This window comes from Oncorhynchus masou, chromosome 15 (assembly GCF_036934945.1).
Source record: "Oncorhynchus masou masou isolate Uvic2021 chromosome 15, UVic_Omas_1.1, whole genome shotgun sequence".
Classification (NCBI taxonomy): domain Eukaryota; kingdom Metazoa; phylum Chordata; class Actinopteri; order Salmoniformes; family Salmonidae; genus Oncorhynchus; species Oncorhynchus masou.
In genome coordinates this window covers 42,955,633-42,978,575 of record NC_088226.1, presented here as the reverse complement: position 1 = coordinate 42,978,575, position 22,943 = coordinate 42,955,633, and the positions used below count along the sequence as shown (strand labels likewise).

The 22,943-nt window shown below is 40.5% G+C and overlaps 1 protein-coding gene across 5 annotated transcripts in view; it reads left to right on the top strand.

Moving 5' to 3' along the window:
- The first annotated feature begins 3,908 nt into the window (after window positions 1–3,908).
- LOC135556270 (volume-regulated anion channel subunit LRRC8C-like) overlaps window positions 3,909–22,943 on the top strand; it is a 33,128-nt gene continuing 14,093 nt past the window's right edge. The window contains exons 1-3 of one of the 5 annotated variants that reach the window (XM_064989338.1): window positions 3,909–3,984; window positions 4,223–4,332; window positions 19,135–19,280. In XM_064989338.1, the coding sequence (XP_064845410.1) occupies window positions 19,143–19,280 (138 nt within the window). In that variant the 5' untranslated portion in view covers window positions 3,909–3,984; window positions 4,223–4,332; window positions 19,135–19,142. Of the gene's footprint in view, window positions 3,985–4,005; window positions 4,338–19,134; window positions 19,281–22,943 lie in introns of those variants that run through there. The other 4 variants (XM_064989336.1, XM_064989334.1, XM_064989337.1 and 1 more) reach the window with 4 other exon arrangements.

The window sequence follows — 22,943 nt, the reverse complement described above, 5'->3', positions numbered from 1 at the left end:
TTCCACCAAAACTACATAATCCTCTGTCCCATGCCCTCCTGCACACTTCCTACATCTTGGAATCTCCCTCCAACACAGTGCTCCGACATGACCATGGGAATGTCTGTGTATGTTTTGTTGCCTAACATTACAAGTGTGATTATGAGAGAGAGTGATTTTTTTTATTAGAGAATAATCAATTTAAAATATATATATAAACACATGGGTCGCTACAATACTATAGTTACCCCGTTTCACATTGGATTTATTAACTAAAAAAAGGTTAAGACGTTTTTAATTTTGGTGCCGCTCTGCACACACAAGCTTATTACCTAGCTCATCCATTTCTATGAGCTAGATCTAGTCCTACTCTAGGACGTTCCTCCATAGTAGCCGCTCCTCCGTAGGTCTTTTAATTATGTAATTCTGTGAAGTTATGATATACTAATAAAAGCAAAGATAGTGATAAGGTTTCCCCTTTTGTCTGTGGTAATAGTCTAAATGTTGTGATGCCCAGCGCTTCAAGCCCCAGCTGCATCCCTGTAGCAGATAAAAGTGTCCTCTCACTAAAACCAACAGCCTACGATAGCCATCTATCTAACACACAGGTGAACTCCTTTTCTTTCCTAAATCCCTTTCCTCCTATCTATGCTCCCCTTAATTTCCTCCTTTTCTAGCTCCCTTTCCTCCCCTTTTTTACTTGATCCCTTTCTTTCATCACGATAGCTCCTTTTCATTTCCTACCTTACTTCCCTCCTTTGCTTTCCTAGCTCACTTTCCTCCTATCCTGTCCTCCTTTAATAACACCATTTCCTTCCCTAGCTTCCTTTCCTATATTCCCTTCTTTCTTTCCTTTCCAAGTACCTTTTCTTATCTCCTTTCCATTCCTAGATCCTTTCCTTTCCTCCTTTCTTAGCTTCCTTTCCTTTCCTAGCCTCATTCCTCATATTCTTCCTGAGCTTCCTTTCTATGCTCTCTTTCCTTACATAGCTTCCTATCCTCTACTCGTTTACTAGCTCTCTTTCATGTCCTCCTTTTCTTTCCTACTATCATTTCTGAGCTTAATTTCCTTTCCTCCTTTCCTGGCTCCCTTTCCTTCCTTTCTTTCCTAGCTTCCTTTCCGAGATACCTTCCTTCACTATCTCAATTTCCACCTTTCTTTTACTATTTTCCTTTCCAAGCCCCATTTCCTCCTTTCTGAGATCCCTCCATATACACCTCTCGCTCTCTCCCCACCAGTCGAATCTAGCTTCTCAATCCACGCTAATTGGTGGGTTCATTTAATGAGCTAGTGACCTCATCAGGAAGTTTGACCATCTTGGCATAATGGTTAAGGTGTTGGCTTGACAGTTGCTGGACCAGGGTTCAAGTCTCAGTCGGGGCTACCCTCTGAATTCGCTACATTGGTGTCAGAAGTGGGATGGTGTCCATCAGGCCATCAGAGAGTTGTTTAGGCCTACACGTGAGGGACTTGGTATAGAGAAGTGTGTGGACACGCTCCCACAAAGGGTAAAGGAGTGACAATAACCCAAAAGCTAGCGACCACGTCAAGAGATTCAGATGTATTGGTGTCGGAAGTGGGATGGCTACCGTGAGCCCATCCCACTTTTGCTTCTCTATACCAAGTCGCTCATGTGTAGGTCAACATGCTTCTCCGATGGCCTCACAGACCCCAATATAGTGAATTAAGTTGCTGGCTTGACAGTCACTGGGTTGGAGTCCCGGTCAGGGCTACCCCCTGAATTCACTACACTAGGTTGATTTCGCAAGTTAAGGAAAGAAAAGAGAGGAATGATAAAACCTTTATTTTGGGGGGATTCAAAACAGTTCAGAACTTTATTATGCTGGTCGGAACATGAGAACGGAACAAAAAAACTGCTTCTGTTCAGAACCAAACGATAGAAAAATTATTTTGGATCCAACCAATCGTTACAATATTTTCCTTCACAAGCCCAAAATGTAGTCCCCGCCCTACCGTGTCATTGCCTCGCTACCCAAACGCCTTGCTCCGGCCAAATGCTATGCCACCCCCACGGACGTTAGTTTCTTCTCCGCAATGACTCTGTATCTGAGTACCTCCTGATGATTTCTAGAATGGAAATCCATTCTAGACCGTCTGATTGATCCCAGAAACCGATGGGCTGAGCCAGAGCAGGAATACACGTGGGTAAAGTGGCATTATGACAATTCGTCATTGTCATTGATACTCTGATTGCTTAGATCCAATCGCTGCGTCTTTTTTATTATATTGAATCAAATATTGCAATCAGACATCATTGAGTTCAATAATTGACAAGAACATAAAATACTAACATGACAACATAAAAGAAAATGTGACAATGACAGTGATTCAGAAATTAATTTGTTATAATATTGGACTGTAGAAATTTCAGAGACTTAAATAAAATAAGTCTATCAAAAACACTTTAAAGCAGGTGGTTGATTTAAAAACATTTATTTTTGTGGATATAAAATTTACCAACCAAAATCATGACATTATTTAAAAATTTCAAAGAATTGTATTTTTACTCAGTATGTATTCCTCCATATCCAAAATGCACAAATTGAATGTGAGGTTTGGTTGCCATAACTCTCAAACAACTGTAAAAAAATTAAATGTGTCAGCGTTTCAGGATAATCATTGCAGAAGCAACACTTGTCATCAATGTCTGTAAAACTTTGCACTATTGTGTTGGAGGAGTACATATTGTGCAAAATCTTTGGGTGCACCTCTCTTATCTTAGTAGAAATACAAAATGTAAAGGGACAAAGCTAAGCCCTTCGCCATTGAATGTCTGGTAGTTGTGAATTACAAAAGGATTTCCCTCTTGGTGATATCTTTCTTTTGCTATAAAAATATCATCTTATATGTTTATTTGTACACTTGTGACGTTTGATATCAATACCATTAATACACAGACTAGGTTCCACTCTTCTCATCAGCTGAGAAATATCTGAGGGAATAGCATTAACCAGAGCGATATTCTTTGTATTGAACAGGAAAAGCTTTGACTCTTGAGAAAATCTCATAACTTAAATTTGGCCACCTCTATTGAAGATGACACTTACAAATATTATATTTTTCTTTATCCAATGTTGCATAAAAACCCTTTTGTTTTTAACAGTGATATAATTTTTCCCCCACAGAATAGCTTTATGAGGTGAAAAGTCAAGCACAAAACACAATTTCCATGCCATAAGTGCTTGCTGATAAAATGTTGATAATTGTAAACCCCAAATGTCCTTAAAATGAGGAATAAAGAACCATAACGATTCAGAAGATTCTATGCATTTGTTTTACTACTTAATCTTAAAGGTATTATTCATGTCCACAAAATCCAGGTCTATATTTTGGACAGCATCCCTTATTTTTACATCACCATCATCATTGATGGCAGTCTGACTGAAGTACGTAGCGAACCACAGAGCAGCGGAATAACTCCGTTTCAGCCAAACCGCGTCATTCAGTAGTCTTCGTGCATCACAAACAGTAACCTTGAACTAACTACAGCAACTCGCAGTCAGAAATAATGGAAAGCGGAGGACCACACTAGGGGTGTGTTCAGGTCCATTTATCAATCCAGTGTTAATCTGCAATATTGTAATTATTCGCCTACCTCCTCATGCCTTTCGCACACATTGTATATAGACTCCCCCTTTTTTTTCTACTGTGTTATTGACTTGTTAATTGTTTACTCCATGTGTAACTCTGTGTTGTCTGTTCACACTGCTATGCTTTATCTTGGCCAGGTCGCAGTTGTAAATGAGAACTTGTTCTCAACTAGCCTACCTGGTTAAATAAAGGTGAAAAAAATAATAAAAATAAATAAACGTTTGCTACGTTGAGTTACGTTTTGCACTGACACGATTCCCAAAAACGTTCTTCAACGTTCTTGAACATGCTTTTTACGTACGTTTTCTCCATTTGGTGGGGGTCCATGCTATTTGGAATCCTTGGGACATCTCTACCCAACTGAAGTCGAAATGTACAATGGTTATGGTTAGGTAAGGTTTATGATTAGGGTTAGGATAGAATGGGGATTAAGGTTAGGTTTAGGATAGGGACGGCCAAAGGATAGCGCTAACCGTTTGGTGGGTGTGGCGGGGTGTGGCTTGAAGGAATGTGACGTTTTCAAAGGCAGCTGCCATGCTTATAGCGTTCTCCCACTCCTCACGTTTTTTTAAAACTGATCGTTCAGAACAACACAGTTTAGTTTAACGTTCCACACTGTTTTTTTCGTAGGCCTACTGAACACGGTGCACAGATCCACAAGGACATGATCGCCGCTCTCCTAAAAAACACCCATCGACGTCTTCTATAGAACCTAGGCTTTCGGACGGACATCACTCGGGGTAAGGTAAATATTGTTACTGTATACATTTATGATTGGTTGTAACGGTCCATGTTGTTTACGATATGCATTTCGTTACATTGTCAAGGACTGTATTTGGGTTTTACTGTAAATTAGCTCACACATTGTTGCCGGTAAGCGATACAGATAACTTTCGCCTGTATATAGCCCATGTAACCCGAGCCTCCTGCATCACTGGCACCGTTACTGAAGGGTGCTAATATTGAGTTTTAGCATACGCCACATATCTCAATTCGTTTTTTTTACACACACACACAGCCTATGTTTTATTATTTTGTTTAAAGGCTAGAAATAGGAAATAGTCGTGGCGATTTCTCGAGTTTGGATAATGATATCACATATCCCCCCACCTCTTCCTCCTCGTCCTAAAAAGAAAATAATAGAAAATGAGTTGTAAAATATTCTTCTCCCCCCCCCCCCATGGCTTCACAGGCCATATGAATAATTGTTTAGCAGTAGCCTATGAGTTCCTATTTATGCAAGGCGAGAATTTACACCATCGATTAGATTTATACTGTATAGCCGAATTTACGAATGGCTTTGAGTTTGTCTATCCTGTCAAGAGTGGGTGGTTTATGGTTTTTGGGGAAAGTTTTGTAACCTATGATGTGGTTTGAAGTTGAACAAGGAGAAAAGTCGGCTCTAAGGTCAGCCAATAGGCTCAGCAGTTTGCATTATGCAGTTTAGTAATAGTATTAGTAGTAGCCTATACGATTTGGGATTTTCATTGTACAAGTTATTGTTAAAAGATGTCTGACGTTATTGTGTTTTTGTTAACATTTTAAGACCTATTGTTACAAGTTAACCCCCTGATACTCTCAAAGTGACCCTGGAGTCTAATATTTTCTGCAGTGTTTTTCCCTGGTCCTTATGGATAACTAATGAACCCATCTTGGACAGGATGTGTTATCCTGGGGACTGGGTGTGAACTATCCAGACATACATGTCTCCCGAATGGCACGCTATTCCCTATTTGTTTTTTTTTGTTGTTGTTTTTTTTTCTTCTTCACCAGGGCACAACAGGGCTCTGCTCAAAAGTAGTGCTATATGTAAGATATTCGGTTCCATTTTGAATGCAATCGTAGTCTGTTTTGGGCAGTCCAAGTGACTCCAGTGTGTGTTAGAGATCTGCAGAGTTTCCTGTCAGGAAGAGCCAGACATAGGATAAGACCCGGGCTGCCCGGACAGCCAGGCCAGCTCACTGTGGTGACAAGGCGAACAACTAATCTAGGCAAGGGAGGAACCATTTTCTAAAAATGATCTAAAGCCCTGCCCGTAGTTAAGTTAAGCCCTCATACAGTTATTTTCTTTGATAGAGTATACTGTTTGGTATAGTTGCATTAATTAACCACCCGTTGAGACTTCATATAGAGTTGAAGTTAAGAGTGATATAGACACTTCACGTTCATTAGGTGAATGTTTACGTCTTCCATCCTTCTTGCAGAGGTACATTCAATATTTCCATGAGACTCAGGAACTCCTCAAGGAAACAATGTTATGATTGACAATTAGAGATGTAAGTAGTACTGTATAGTCTCCACAGTGAAATTATGAGAATCTGTCTGACTTTCAGACAAAGTTGTATGCTGACCAACCCTAGTTAAAGATGGAGGATTGTTACTGGCACTGTCTAATTTAAGATTAAATCAAATTGTATTTGTCAAGTGCACTGAATATAACAGGTGTAGACTTACTGTGAAATGCTTACAGACAAGCCCAATGTTGACATTTATTTTCAAGTAAGAAAACATTTGCTAAATAAAAATACAATTAACTCAAGTAAGAAAAAAGTAACACACTAAAATAACAATAACGTGACTATATACAGAGGGTACTGGTACCGAGTCAATGCGCAGAGGTACAGGTTTGTTGAGGTAATATGTACCTGTAGGTAGAGTTAAAGTGACTGCGTAGATGATAAACCGCTAGTAGCAGCAGTGTAAAAAAGGGGGTCAGTCCAAATAGTCCGGGTAGCCATTTGATTCTGTTAAGGAGCCTTTTGGACCTAGACTTCCGGTACCACATGCCGTGTGGTAGCAGAGAGAACAGTCTAGGTGTTTGGTGGCTGGAATCCTTGAAAAACATTTGAGCCTTCGTCTGACACCGCCTGGTATAGAGGTCCTGGATGGCAGGACGCTTGGCCCCAGTGACGTAAAACAGTGCAGCTGTGTTATTGTAAGTACAAAAATATTTAGCTGTAGCTCCCTTGAGACATGTTTTGATAGAGGTTGTTTAGTGCCGTAGACTGTGTATACACATTAATTAAGTGATTCCATACAAACATCTGTATCTAAAAGAATAATTGAGAAATAAATAATAAAAGTTGCCATATTTTAAGACATTTTGACCTTACCCATGCCTCCTTTAAGACTCCATGATGTTTCATATGTAGGTGCTACAAAGCAAAAATGTGTGTTATATGAAGAGCTCCATTCTCATGTCATCTGACCATTGATAAATGGCATTGGCACTTGGATTGGAACCAGTGCTATGGTCAGATGACATGAAAATTGAGCTCTTTGGCCATGCATACAAGTGGTAGGTTTGGCGTTGGAAAACAGAAGCATATGCAGAAAAGTAACTCATACCTGTGGTGGATCTTTGATGTTATGGGGCTATTTTGCTTCCACTGATCCTGGGGCCCTTGTCAACAGATTAATGAACTTTACCAAGTATGTGGACATTTTAGCCAAAAGCCTGGTTGCCTCTGCTAAGAGGCTGACACTTTGCCGAAAGTGAACCTTCCATCAACAAAATAACTCAATCCGTAAAGAAATGGTTAATTGACCACAATCTACATTTTGCATTGGCCATCTCAGTCTCTGGACATGAACCCCATTGAAAACCTGTGGTTTGAATTGAAGAGTTTAGTCCATAAGAGCAGACAAAGGATATCAAGGATCTGGAAAGATTCTGTATTGAGGAATGGTCCAAGATCCCTCCCAACATGTTTTCTAATCTCATAAAATATTTTAGAAAAAAGGCTGTGTCATTATCCTCTCAAGGGGAGGGTGCTATAGAGTATTGAAAACAGCGGTGGCCATAATTTTGACCTATCTTTTTATTACTTGTTAAACAAAGTCTCTTTCTCTGAGCAATTGTATTAGTATAAAATATAATTTCCCATTTTTTTCTTTATACAATAGCTTAGAATTTGTATATTTTTATATAGATTTTTTTTTTACTCATCTTTATCAAGGGTACCAATAATTTTGGACCTGACTATGTTAACCATCTCATTGGATTTAGGATAGAAAAAAAGACTATCACGAAATGCCTTTACATTGCTGGCTTTTTGCTAATCCAATCAGTTTTCCACATTAGTTCAACATCATTGCATTCTATTGTCGAAAGGACATTGATTCAACCAGTTTGTGCCCAGTGGGGTTCCCAGTCAACAATGAGCAATTGGGAGGCCGGCAACCCTCCATAGTGGTCGCGTGACATGCCACAGGTTTTTTGACCATCGCCTCACTCACGGGCCACCCGCATCACCCCTGGTGAGACAAACCCGCAGCTCGTCAGTTAAGAGCACTTTTTGCCAGTCCTGTCTGGTCCAGCGACGGAGGGTTTGTGCCCATAGGTGATGTTGTTGCTGGTGAGGACCTTCCTTACAACAGGCCTACAAGCCCTCAGTCCAGCCTCTCTCAGCCCACTGTGGACAGTTTGAGCACTAATGGAGGGATTGTGCATTGCTGGTGTAACTCGGGCAGTTGTTTCTGCCATCCTGTCCCTCAGGTGTGATGTTCGTATGTACCAATCCTGTGCAGGTGTTGTTACACATGGTCTGCCACTGCGAGGATGATCAGCTGTCCGTCCTGTTTCCCTGTAGCTCTGTCTTAGGCGTCTCACAGCACGGCCATTGCAATTTATTGCACTGGCCACATCTGCAGTCTTCATGCCTCCTTGCAGCATGCCTAAGGCATGCTCACTCAGATGAGCAGGGACCCTGGGCATTTTTCTTTTGGTGTTTTTCAGAGTCAGTAGAAAGGCCTTTTTAGTGTCCTAAGTTTTCATAACTGTGACCTTAATTTCCTACCATCTGTCTGCATGTTCATTAATTGTTTATGGTTCATTGAACAAGCATGTGAAGTTATTTGGATTTTTGCGAATTATCTTTGAAAGACAAGGTCCTGAAAAAGGGATGTTTCTTTTGTTTGCTAAGTTTATTTAAATGTAATATAAATGCCTTGTGTTATAATTCTGAGTGGAGGAATTTCGAAAATGCTGCTGTCACGTCAGTTTATTATGCTCGCAACAACAACGTCAAAGTTCAACGTCTCTTGCTTCTTCCCAGGAACAAAACAATGGCTATATACAATTCTGAGCACACTCTCAAGTCTCTCCTGGAGCTCGGTGTCCTGGTTCAGCCTGGTCTCCATTGGCCTGTTGTTGATAGGCTAACAAGGTATTCATGTTATCCATCTCAAGGGTCCGATACCACCCGTACCAGTCAAAAGTTTTGACATGCCTACTCATTCAAGGGTTTTTCTTTATTTGTACTATTTTCTACATAGTAACAATAATAGAATAATAGTGAAGACATCAACACTATGTTATAATGAATTAGGAAACCCTTATAGTGTTTAACAAATCAAAATACATTTTAGATTTTTCAAAGTAACCACCCGTTGCCTTGACAGCTTTGCACACTCTTGGCATTCTCTCCACCAGCTTCATGAGGAATGCTTTTCCAACAGTCTTGAAAGAGTTCCCAAGTATGCTGAGCACTTGCTGGCTGCTTTTCCTTCACCCTGCGGTCCAACTCATCCCAAACCATCTCAATTGGGTTGAGGTCAAGTGATTGTAGATGCCAGGTCATCTGATGCAGCACTCCATCACTCTCCTTCTTGGTCAAATAGCCCTTACACAGCTGGGAGGTGTGTTTTGGGTCATTGTCCTGTTGAAAAACAAATGATATTCCGGCGCAAACAAGATGGGATGGCGTATCGCTGCAGAATTCTGTGGTAGCCATGCTGATCAAGTATGCCTTGAATACTAATTAAATCACCGACAGTGTCACCAGCAATGCACCCCCTCACCATCACACCACCTCCTTAATGCTTCATGGTGGGATCCACACAGGTGGTGATCATCCGTTCACCTACTCTGCGTCTCACAAAGTCACGACCTTTGGAAACCGAAAATCTAAATTTTATATTTATCAGACCAAAGGACCGATTTCCACTAGTCTAATGTCCATTGCTCGTGTTTCTTGGCCCAAGCAAGTCTCTTATTATTAGGTTCCTTTGCAGCAATTAGAACATGAAGGCCTGAATCATGCAGTCTCCTCTGAACAGTTGATTTTGAGATTAGTTTGTTACTTGAACTCTGCAGCATTTATTTGGGCTGCAATTTCTGAGGCTGGTAACTCTAATGAACTTATCTTATGCAGCTGTTCTTGCCATAATATGGACTTGGTCTTTTACCAAATAGGGCTATCTTCTGTATACCACCTCTCCTTGTCACAACACAACTGATTGGCTCAAACGCATTAAGAAGGAAATAAATTCCACAAATTAACAAGGCACGCCTGTTAATTGAAATGCATTACAGGTGACTGCCTCATGAAGCTGGTTGAGAGAATTCCAAGAGTGTGCAAAGCTGTCATCAATGCAAAGGGTGACTACTTTGAAGATTCTCAAATATAAAATATATTTTGATTTGTTTAACTTTTTTAAATTAAGTTTTTGGGTTACTACATGATTTCATGGTTTTGATGTCTTCCCTGTTATTCTATAATGTAGAAAATAGTAAAAATAAAGAAATGTGTGTGACGACAGTTAATCACTGTCACACTCCTGAAAACAATTATACATCAAAAATAGATGTGCAAGTTCTGTTTTTTATTTATTTTTTACCTTTATTTAACCAGGCAAGTCAGATTCTTATTTTCAATGACGGCCTGGGAACAGTGGGTTAACTGCCTGTTCAGGGGCAGAACGACAGATTTGTACCTTGTCAGCTTGGGGGTTTGAACTTGCAACCTTCTGATTACTAGTCCAACGCTCTAACCACTAGGCTACCCTGCCGTTCTCACGTGCTTGCTCACTCCTTAGCACCTTAATAACTTGCTGGAGTCTTTGGCAGGAAAACAGGGCAGAAATGCAGTCCTTGGATTTCTGCCATGAAAAATAAAACCAAGGTTTAAAAGTTACCCTCGTGGAAAATTAGTTTACTTTTCAATCCAATAACATATTGTTGAAAACTGGACAGTTCGGCTAAGTGAATGTACTACATACCTCATAGCTGTCATCCACATGCTGCTGTCGTGAATATTATACTGTGGGTGTCCAGTGCCCTTTTTGATAGACAGATTACATGAATAAAGGGTCTTGTTTCTCTTCTGAAATTCCATCAGTATTTAGCAGGGCCGAGCACATCTGAAAATAATAATGCTTCTCTTTTATTCAGACTCTTTGCCCCTTGAAGTGGCGTCTGTGTTATAGGGAGACGACTAGTTCTAAGAAGAAGAAATATGTTGTTAGCTAGCATCTAACATTAGCAAGCTACCTAGGTAAGTAACTCCGCTAGGATGGTCACAAGCAGATGGTAAGCCAGCCAATTTAACACTACAAAACCATTTTAAAGGCTTTGCGTTCCAAACTGGTACATGAACAAATTAGTAAACTAGAAACATTTTCTAATGCTCTGGATGGTAAAAATTTCTTTAAAAAAAATGTACCAAACAATTATACCTATATTTTTATCATTCTGTATATCCAGCAAGTTTATACAAAGACAACATGAATCGCTCTCAATGACTCAAAATCCAGGCCCGCGAACATGATGCCACTAGTATACATTCGGTATTTCAAAATGTTCGGTGGTGATAAATACAAACAATTCATCTGTTCTTTATTTACAAAAGCCTACCGTTGCCATTTTTCTATAGCTACTACAACAGGGATGACATTGGGCTTTCCAGCTTCTTCTTTGAGGGTTTAAGAGGTGCTGCCACCTACTGTAAGTAGTGTGCATTTCTCTTTTGGTAAGGTTGTAGGAGATTACAAACTGGGTGGTTTGAGCATTGAATGTTGATTGACTGACAGTCGTGGTATATCAGACCGTATATCGCGGGTATGACCACTTATTTTTACTGCTCTAATAATGCTGTTGTGTCGTGAATAGGAACTGCCCTTAGCTATGGTATATTGGCCATATACCACACCTCCTCGTGTCTTAGACTGTAGCAGCCTATGGATATCTAATGCAAGTAACATTTACTTGGCAAAGGAGGGTAAAAAGGGAGTAGTTTGGGTTTACCCTCCACGATCTGTGGTCACAGAACAAAAGGCTATGGGTTCCTAAAGTTTAACAATGCAGGCTATTCATTTAAATTTACATTGCAAATTGCAACATTGACTGTGGCTTCGATTTGAACATAGTTTGAAGCAATAAACAGGTAATCGAATTAAATTAAAAGTTTATTTGTCACGTGCCCCGAATACAACAGCGGTAAACCTTACAGTAAAATGCTTACTTACAGGCTCTAACCAATAGTGCAAAAAAGGTATTAGGTGAACAATAGGTAAGTAAAGAAATAAAACAAATAGTAAAAAAACAGGCTACATACAGACACTGGTTAGTCAGGCTGATTGAGGTAGTATGTACATGTAGATATGGTTAAAGTGACTATCCATATATGATGAACAGAGAGTAGCAGTAGCGTAAAAGAGGGGTTGCTGGGTGGTGGGACATGCAGATAGCCCAGTTAGCCAATATGCGGGAGCACTGGTTGGTCGGCTCAATTGAGGTAGTATGTACATGAATGTATAGATAAAGTGACTATGCATATATGATAAACAGAGAGTAGCAGCAGCGAAAAAAAGAGGGTTGGGGGGGCGGGCACACAATGCAGATAGTCCGGGTAGCCATTTGATTACCTGTTCAGGAGTCTTATGGCTTGGGGATAAAAACCGTTGAGAAGCCTTTTTGTCCAAGACTTGGCACTCCAGTACCGCTTGCCATGTGGTAGTAGAGAGAACAGTCTATGACTGGGGGGGCTTTGACAATTTTTAGGGCCTTCCTCTTGACACTGGAATGTAGGCTATATATTAATGGACTCAATACAATAGACTTGAATTGGCTGCATGACTATATACAACTTCACCCTTAATGATAGTGATCAATACTGTATAAAGTGGTTTATGGAGTGGCATCTTTAACAAAGCAACTGGAACAGTTGGTATTGCCTTTAAATATAGCTTAGTACGTACAAATAATGCTATTAATGGCTATAAACTGTCAATTATTAGTTGTATCACTTTTGTCATCCTCAATTATTTTTAATGCGCTGTCTGTTTTATTTTAAATTGGCAAATCAACTATAAATCACATTGTAGGGGAAGGTTTAAAGAGAACAACAAAAACAGTTTGTAGCCTCTGGCTGGCTGTGGTTAGCTGGATGGTGGCAGGCCTAATTTGAGAGTCGAGAAATTCCTGGCTTTTGTATTTTGAATTACTTCATGGCTAGATGGTTTGCCTAGGGCGTATAGCTGTCCTCAGAGTAGATGTTAAACGCCAGTGATTCAAAAGTGGCCTGCCGACAGCTTAGCGGTCTTCTGAATGGAGGCTACCAGCCGGAGATGCAAATCATGTCTTGAGCGGCAAACTCCACTCGTTCGCTGGCGGTAGGAATTTATAGCCTTGGGCATAGCGACAGTGGGAAATAGCAAGCATGGGAAAAGTTTTTGGCATCTGGGTTACCATTCTAAGTTGTATTTTTTTTTTTTTTACATTTGCACAAAAGTGCAGACAGAATAGAATCATGCTCATACTGTAAGAGAAATAGAATCACAATAGTGATCAGAAATAGTGATTATATTTCTATGTTATCCTGTCTAGATCATCAGTCAGTTGTATATGGCATTTCCCACAGTTAAGCTGAAATGTAGTACACTCTGAAGTAATGGGCTGTATACAGTAAGTGACACATTATATGGTAGGCCTATTTGTGTTTACAAAAGCATTGCTGTTATATTTCATCATTTGTATAGAATTCAGAGTGATACCCGCAGTAAGCAGATTGCTAAAGCTGACCAGAGGGAGAGAGACGGAAAGACTGAGACGTGCAACATCAGTGGAGAAAACCCTCTCTCTGGCCCTGAGAAAGCCCAAAGATGTGTCCAACTGCACCAAGTAGGCGCCCAATCCCCGCTGGAGCCTAAAGGGCCATAAACTTGCACTTCACACCTCTGTTGCTAGGCCAGGTTGCTAGGGTTGCCTTATCAGACCATGGGGTCAGCCAATCACAGGCAGTCATCTGGGATCACAGATACCCAATTCCTGCCTCTTTCATCTTCAGAAAGTAGTGGCAGAGTAAGGAACTCTCTGATAACTTCTGCCCTGCACACCAACAGCGGGGCCACAACGAATGGACCTTTCTCTTGAAGCCCTGGACTCTGACAACACACGCTAGTGTTAGTGCATCCATGATATAGTAAGTGGACTTCACTGGGTTTGGGTGTATTGAAACCTGCTTGTTTATGTTTAGACCAGCCAGTACAGACTCGGTCATTGCTACTATATGCCTCAAGATGGCCACTGTGTTGTTAAGTAACCTAAGATGGCTGCTCCTGTGCAGGGCTGTGCACAGACATTTTGGGGGGCATGTGCTGAAACAAAAAACTTACACCCAAAATGTATTCTCCCCGCAACCACGGTCAGACTCATTGGGCAATTATTACAGGAGGGTAAAGCAGCACAATCAAGGGAGTAAAGTATTTAGCAAATTATTTTCAATTACAATAAAAGCTGCACTTATTAACAATGACGACACAACTCCAGTTAAAGAAATACTGCAGCCGACCATTACTATATCCAACCCAACTCCATTTGTCACCATCATGTTTCCCAGTCGATGACCCCCAGAAGGGAGTGGTACAAAACATGTGACCCCCCCCCCCCACAGAGTCCATGTAACTTATTGTGATTTGTTAAGCCAAATGTTACTCATGACCTAATGGCTTGCCTAAACAAAGGGGCTCAATACCTAAACAATTACTACGTTTTAGTTATGGAATTTTATTGATCAACAAAAATAACAATAAATCTTACACTTTTATTTTGTGTAGATTGTTGAGAAAATACATTTTAATCTCACCTTGTAACAATATGTGAAGAAATCCAAGGGGTCTGAGTACTTTTGCAAGGCACTGTATATCGCTAGCTGATATTGGCTGCTAACATGAATGAATGCCAGCTCCAAATGCAGGTGTAAAATGCAGTTTATTTATGTAGCCTATTTTGCATTTTGAAAATGCATCACTGTTTATGGCTGTAATGACAGGCTACATTTGCACAGTGATTGTGCGTGCATGTTCGTGCATGTGCACGCACAATTGCTGTGCAAATGTAGCCTGTCATTTGGCTTAACAAATCACAATAAGTTACATGGACTCACTCTGTGACATACTTTATGAATGACTAACCATTGCGCTGTCCTCAATTACACACAGTGCCTTGCGAAAGTATTCGGCCCCATTGAACTTTGCGACCTTTTGCCACATTTCAGGCTTCAAACATAAAGATATAAAACTGTATTTTTTTGTGAAGAATCAACAACAAGTGGGACACAATCATGTCAAAGTCCAGACCTGAATCCAATCGAGAATCTGTGGAAAGAACTGAAAACTGCTGTTCACAAATGCTCTCCATCCAACCTCACTGAGCTCGAGCTGTTTTGCAAGGGGGAATGGGAAAAAATGTCAGTCTCTCGATGTGCAAAACTGATAGAGACATATCCCAAGCGACTTACAGCTGTAATCGCAGCAAAAGGTGGCGCTACAAAGTATTAACTGGCAAAAGGTCGCAAAGTTCAAGGGGGCCGAATACTTTCGCAAGGCACTGTACATCTCTTAGGTCCCTCAGTCAAGTATTGAACAATTTCATTGAGTTTGCTGAGTTACAGTTCATATGAGGAAGTCACTCAATTGAAATAAATTTATTAGACCCTCATCTCTGGATTTTACATGACTGGGAATACAGGACCCCCCCCCCCATTTGATAAAATGCAACTGTGTTCATTGTCTGTAGCATAAAGCTGCCCATACCATAACCCCACAGCCAGCATGGGGGAGTCTCTTGACAATGTTTCAGCAAACCACTCGCCCACACAACGCCAAGCATGTAGTCGGTGGTTGTGAGGACGGTTCGACGTACTGCCAAATTCTTTCAAATGACTTTGGAGGCGACTTGTGGTAGAGAAATGAACATTACATTTTCTGGAAACAGCTTTTGTGGGCATTCCTGCAGTCAGCATGCCAATTTCATGCTCCCGCAACTTGGCACATCTGTGGCATTGTGACACAACTGCATATTTTAGTGGCCTTTATTGTCCACAGCACAAGGTGCACCTGTGTAATGATCATGCTGTTTAATCAGCCTCTTGATATGCCACACCTGTCAGGTGGATGGATTGGCAAAAGAGAAATGCTCACTAACAAAGAATGTAAATACGTGCAATTTGAGAATATTTTTGTGCATGTTGAACATTTCTGGGATCTTTTATTTCTTCTCATGAAACATTGGACCAACACTACATGTTGTGTTTATATTTTTGTTCAGTGTACAAAGACCAGGGAGCTTTTTGAAAACCTCATAAAAAAGGGCAGTGATTGGTAGATGGGTAACAATAACAAATCAGACATTGAATATCTCTAAGCATGGTCAAGTATAATAATTATGCTGTGGGTTATGTATTAAACAACACAGACACATCAACGATAGTCCTTCTGAACTGAGCTGCAGGACAGGAAGGAAACTGCTCAGGGATGTTACTATGGGGTCACTGATTTTTTTTAAATAAATGGCTACAGAGTTTATTGGCCGTAATGGGAGAACTGAGGATGGCTCAACAACATTGTGGTGACTCCGCAATAAAGACCTAAATGACAGAGCGAAAAGAATACAAATATACATACAAATATTCCATAACATGCATTTTGGGGACAAATCCAACATATCTTTGAGTAACTGCCTCTTATTTTCATGCATGGTGGATTCTGCATCATGGTAAGGGTATGCTTGACATCTGTAAGTACTGGAGTTTTTCAGGATAAAAATAAATTATGGCGCTTAAGCACAGGCAAAATCTTGGAAGAAAGCCTGCTTCATTCCGCTTTACACCAGAGACTGGGAGAGGAATTCACCTTTCAGCAGGACAATAACCTACAACAAGGTCAGATCTACACTGGAGTTGCTTACCAAGAAGACATTGTGTATGTTCCTGAGTGGCCAAGTAAACATTTTGACTTAAGTCTTCTTGAAAATATATGGCAAGACTTAAATGTCTGTCTAGCCATGTTCCAACATATTGAAGAATTTTCAAAATAATAATGGACAAATATTGTACCATTCAGATTTGCAAAGCTCTTATAGTCTTACCCAAGAAGACCCACAACTGTAATCAATGCCAAAGGTGTTTCTAACATGTATTGAGTCAGGGAGCTGAATACTTATGCAGTGACTATTTTACTTATGTTAAAGGCCAATCTGAAAAAATGAAAATGTTCACTCAAATTGTTCTGGCAAAGATGAGTCAGTAGTAAATGCTAAACTATATTTTGTATGGATGATCAATGTAGGCCTACTCTGTTTTTGCCAGGCAAAAATGGAGGGAAAAAACCCCAGTCATTTTTTTGGTCAGTAATCTGGATTCTAATCTGGTCCGCCTTTGCTTGCCAATGCTGATTGGTCATTGGTTAACAATCAAGATGTGCAAGTATTTGGTTCTGAAGTATAGATGAGAATTTAATGACTACTTGCTGGCAGCGGGTTCAGAATGACAATGACAATTGTATACAAAAAAAACAAACATTTTGGGGGAAATTGTACTATCAGGGCATTTTGCAGAGCACATGCCCCTTCCAGTCTACAAAGGTAGTGCCTGATCTATGCCTGTTCCCATGGCCTTATTATTGTGTACTATGTGTGCAGTGAAAGCCCTTTTGGTCACTATACATTGCCCACTGTTAGCCTTGCAAATTATAGTTTACCTGAATGCCTTGTATTGTGCCAAGCCTACAACACCCTGGCCTGTCCTATAGCGTGCTAGCCCACTGCTATGTTTATATTGAGTGCTATGTTTAGCCTATTCTACATACTCTCTATTGTTTGTTTTATTAGAGAAACCACTATCGCTTGTACTAGTCCCCTCTTGCTATGTTGGTGTGTCTTAAAGCGGCAATATGTAAGATTTTGGGTGACCTGACCAAATTCACATATAAATTTGAGTTATAGATATGTCATTCTCATTGAAAGCAAGTGTAAGAAGATGTAGCTATGTGATTTATTTCTGTTCTTAAGTTTCGCATCAAACAGCTGAAAATACTTTATTTTTGATTATGGAAAATAAAAATCACTGCAGTTTAGACACTTCTTGCTTTAGTCACACAAACTGAAATGAGGCTATTAGAATTTTAGCAACCCGGAAGTGGTGGAGCGATTTTCTGCATCGTGCATCTTTAAGTGTTTGCAATAAAGAGTTTTCTGTACATCCGTCTCCTATTAGTCATTGCCACACCTAAGAGGCGCCAGTACGATTCTACCTATATTTAACTGGCACCTCTTTCAGAGACCACCACCAGTTGTGGTGCTTTTTTTTCAATCCGGGATAGTAAAAGTCATTGTAGACATGATAGGCATATGTTTATAAGGCCTTGATGATGCTAAAGCATTGCTCCATTTACATTCTCTCGTGGCCAGATCTCCATTAACATAATTGGTACTGTGGGATAACAAGCAGCAGTAATTGTGTTGGGTTTTTTGTCACTGGTTATTTGGAGAAATCACGATATTACAGGTGTTAGCGTCTTTCAAATTTATGAAGGGGAGTGTACATTTCGGCCATTAACTTGCAAATAGAGAGGGTGGATGGAGCTCCTCGTGCCGGTTCCACTCCTCGTTCTAGCATCTCTTCATCTCTTCTCTCACGTATGGATCCAGAACTTAATCAAGCAGGAGACCAATCATGTGAGACTTATATCTGGGTTAACTGAGATTACTTCATATATTATGCTGCTTTAGACTGATTCAGTTATCCATCCTAACAGGCAGATTGTTTTGTCTATGCCAGCCACGAAATTGATCTTAACCAACTGCCAAAAGTGAGGCTTTCCTCTGTGTATTGGTACATCAAACCAGTGAGTTTTTTGTTGTTGTACATTCAAATCTTTAACCCGTATCACAAAGGGAATAATACACCATTATTTACAAAAAAAAATTTTGTCATGTTTGACAGCATGATAGGAAGCAGAGTTGAAATCCATCAAACCTCACACCGAAAGGAAACTTTGATTCACAGTTGCAGTGAAAGGCCTGTCGTATGATCCTAATTGAATGTAAAACAAACATGGCCATATTGGGGCCTGCTGTATTTTGGCAGGGCTGGTTTGTTTGACAAACAATAGACGGAGTGGTTGTACGGAAGGCAAAGCTTAACGTCAACTTCGATCCTAGTGTCGTCTTGTGAAGGATTTCCCCCTGCATTGTCAACTGGTCTGGAAGCTGGACATATTGAACCTATATGGTGGGCATCCTCCAGGAATGTGACAAGGGGATTTAAATGGAGGCTTAAGGGCACAATCCTTTATTTGTTTTTCAACCAAAAGGCAGGCCTGCCACTTGCTCTAAAGCTAAGGGATGGGGCTGGAGAAATGTCACCACACCACAAATTCATAAATGCAGTAATGTTTGTTATAACTGGCACATATAAGGACTAAACATATTTTGAAGCTATACATCGTTTATAAACAACCCCTACATTTCATCTCTGTCCCAGCAGGAGCCATGATTCCTGTGACGGAGTTCCGACAGTTTTCGGAACAGCAGCCACAGTTCCGGGTTCTGAAGCCCTGGTGGGATGTGTTCACAGACTACCTCTCTGTGGTCATGCTAATGATCGGAGTGTTCGGATGCACCTTACAGGTCAGTTCAAAAGCTCTTCCATAAAAAGCCTGACTATCTATGAACAAACTATTGTTCCTAAGGGGTGCATACATGTTCCAAACATTTTAAAGCGTAAGCCTATACCTCAGGGGGCAAAACTGAGTAAGTTGTACTATTGTAGTTCAGTCTGCCTTCTGTGTGCAGAACAGTGATATTTTATTTTATATTTTGTTTCTTTTAAACTATAATACCAGTCAAAAGTTTGGACACGCCTACTCATTCAAGGGTTTTTATTAGTACTATTTTCTACATTGTAGAATAATAGTGAAGACATCAAAACTATGAAATAACACATGGAATCATGTAGTAACCGAACAAGTGTAAACAAATGAAAATATATTTTCTATTTGAGATATTTCAAAGTAGCCACATTTTGCCTTGACAGCCTTGCACATGCTTGGCATTCTCTCAACCAGCTTCACCTGGAATGCTTTTCCAGCAGTCTTGAAAGAGTTACCACATATGCTGAGCAACTGTTGGCTGCTTGTCTTTTACTCCGCGGTCCAACGGATCCCAAACCATCTGAATTGGGTTGAGGTCAGGTGATTGTAGATGCCAGGTCATCTGCAGCACTCCATCACGCTCCTTCTTGGTGAATAGCCCTTACACAGCCTGGCATTGTTGGGTCATTGTCCTGTTGAAAAACAAATGATAGTCCCACTAAGTGCAAACCAGATGGGATGGCATATCGCTGTAGAATGTTGTGGTAGCCATGCTGGTTAAGTGTGCCTTGAATTCTAAATAAATCAGTGTCACCAGCAAAGCACCCCCACACCACCTCCATGCTTCACAGTAGGAACCACACATGTAGAGCTCATCTATTCACCTACACTGCGTCTCACAAAGACACAGCAGTTGGAACCAAAAATCTCAAATTTGGATTCATAAGACCAAAGGACAGATTTCCATCAGTCAAATGTGCATTGCTTGTGTTTCTTGGCCCACGCAAGTCTCTTCTTCTATTGGTGTCATTTAGTAGTGGTTTCTTTGCAGCAATTGTACAATGAAGGCCTGATACACAGTCTCACCTGAACAGTCAATGTTGAGATGTGTCTGTTACTAATCTTGAACTATGAAGAATTTATTTGGGCTACAATTTCTGAGGCTGGTAACTCTAATGAACTTATCCTCTGCAGCAGAGGTAACTCTGGGTCTTCCATTCCTGTGGCGGTCCTCATGAAAGCCAGTTTCATCATAGAGCTTGATGGTTTTTGCAACTGCACTTGAAGAAACTTAATTTTCCAGATTGACTGACCTTCATGTCTTAAAGTAATAATTTACTTTTGTTTCTCTTTGCTTATTTGAGGTGTCCTTGCCATAATATGGACTTGGTTGTTTACCAAATAGGGCTATCTTCTGTATACCACCTCCTACCTTGTCACAACACAACTGATGGTTGAAAGTACAAAACCGTCAAGGCAAAGGGTGGCTACTTTTGAAGTGTTAAATATAAATATATTTTAGTTTTTTTTGGTCCATACGTGTTATTTCATAGTTCTGATGCCATCACTATTATTCTAGAATGTAGAAAATAGTCCAAGTAAAGAAACCCTGGAATGAGTAGGTGTGTCCTAACTTTTGACTGGTACTTTATACCACCTCAACCACTCCAGTACCCCTGTACATTGAATGAGGTACTGGCATTGACCTGTATATACTTGCATTCTCGTGTTCTTTAACTCTCATCGTAGTCCTATTCCAAAAACGATATATAATAATAAAAAATATATACAGGAAAAAATTAAGAGACCACTGCAAAATTATCATTTTCTCTGATTTTACTATTTATAGTTATGTGTTTGGGTAGAATTACATTTTTAAAATATTTTGGCAACATTGGCAACATTTCTCCCAAATTCCAAATAAAAATATTATCATTTAGAGGATTTATTTGCCCCAAAAAAACAATCCTCAGATTTGGGAAATGAGGTAATTAAGGTAATATATACATGTAGGTAGAGTTATTAATGTGACTATGCATAGATGATAACAGATTAGCAGTGTGGGGGGGTGGGGGCAATGCAAATAGTCTGGGTAGCCATTTGTTTAGCTGTTCAGGAGTCTTATGGCTTGTGGGTAGAAGCTGTGGAGAAGCCTCTTGGACCTAGACTTGGTGCTCCAGTACCACTTGCCGTGCGGAAGCAGACAGAAGTCTATGACTAGGGTGGCTTAAGTCTCGATGTCGCAGCTGTAAAACCTTTTGAGGATCTGAGGACCCATGATGAATCTTTTCAGTTCCTGAGGGTGAATGGGTTTTGTCGTGCCCTCTTCATGACTGTATTGATGTGCTTGGACCATGTTAGTTTGTTGGTGATGTGGATGCTAAGGATCTTGAAGCTCTCAACCTGCTCCACTACAGCCCCGTCGATTGAGAATGGGGGCGTGCTCGGCCCTCCTTTTCCTATAGTCCACTATCGTCTCCTTTGTCTTGATCACGTTGAGGGAGAGATTGTTGTCCTTGCACCACAGGGTCAGGTCTCTGAGCTCCTCCCTATAGGCTGTCTTATTGTTGTCTGCAAACTTAGTAATGGTGTTGGAGTTGTGCCTGAACGTGCAGTCATGAGTGAACAGGGAGTACAGGAGGGGACTGAGCATGCACCCCTGAGGGGCCCCTGTGTTGAGCATACCGTTCCTTGCGAAAGTATTCGGCCCCCTTGAACTTTGCGACCTTTTGCCACATTTCAGGCTTCAAACATAAAGACAAACTGTATTTTTTGTGAAGAATCAACAACAAGTGGGACACAATCATGAAGTGGAACGACATTGATTGGATATTTCAAACTTTTTTAACAAATCAAAAACTGAAAAATTGGGCGAGCAAAATTATTCAGCCCCTTTACTTTCAGTGCAGCAAACTCTCTCCAGAAGTTGAGTGAGGATCTCTGAATGATCCAATGTTGACCTAAATGACTAATGATGATACATACAATCCACCTGTGTGTAATCAAGTCTCCGTATAAATGCACCTGCACTGTGATAGTCTCAGAGGTCCGTTAAAAGCACAGAGAGCATCATGAAGAACAAGGAACACACCAGGCAGGTCCGAGATACTGTTGTGAAGAAGTTTAAAGCCGGATTTGGATACAAAAAGATTTCCCAAGCTTTAAACATCCCAAGGAGCACTGTGCAAGCAATAATATTGAAATGGAAGGAGTATCAGACCACTGCAAATCTACCAAGACCTGGCCGTCCCTCTAAACTTTCAGCTCATACAAGGAGAAGACTGATCAGAGATGCAGCCAAGAGGCCCATGATCACTCTGGATGAACTGCAGAGATCTACAGCTGAGGTGGGAGACTCTGTCCATAGGACAACAATCAGTCGTATATTGCACAAAATCTGGCCTTTATGGAAGAGTGGCAAGAAGAAAGCCATTTCTTAAAGATATCCATAAAAAGTGTCGTTTAAAGTTTGCCACAAGCCACCTGGGAGACACACCAAACATGTGGAAGAAGGTGCTCTGGTCAGATGAAACCAAAATTGAACTTTTTGGCAACAATGCAAAACGTTATGTTTGGCGTAAAAGCAACACAGCTCAACACAATGAACACACCATCCCCACTGTCAAACATGGTGGTGGCAGCATCATGGTTTGGGCCTGCTTTTCTTCAGCAGGGACAGGGAAGATGGTTAAAATTGATG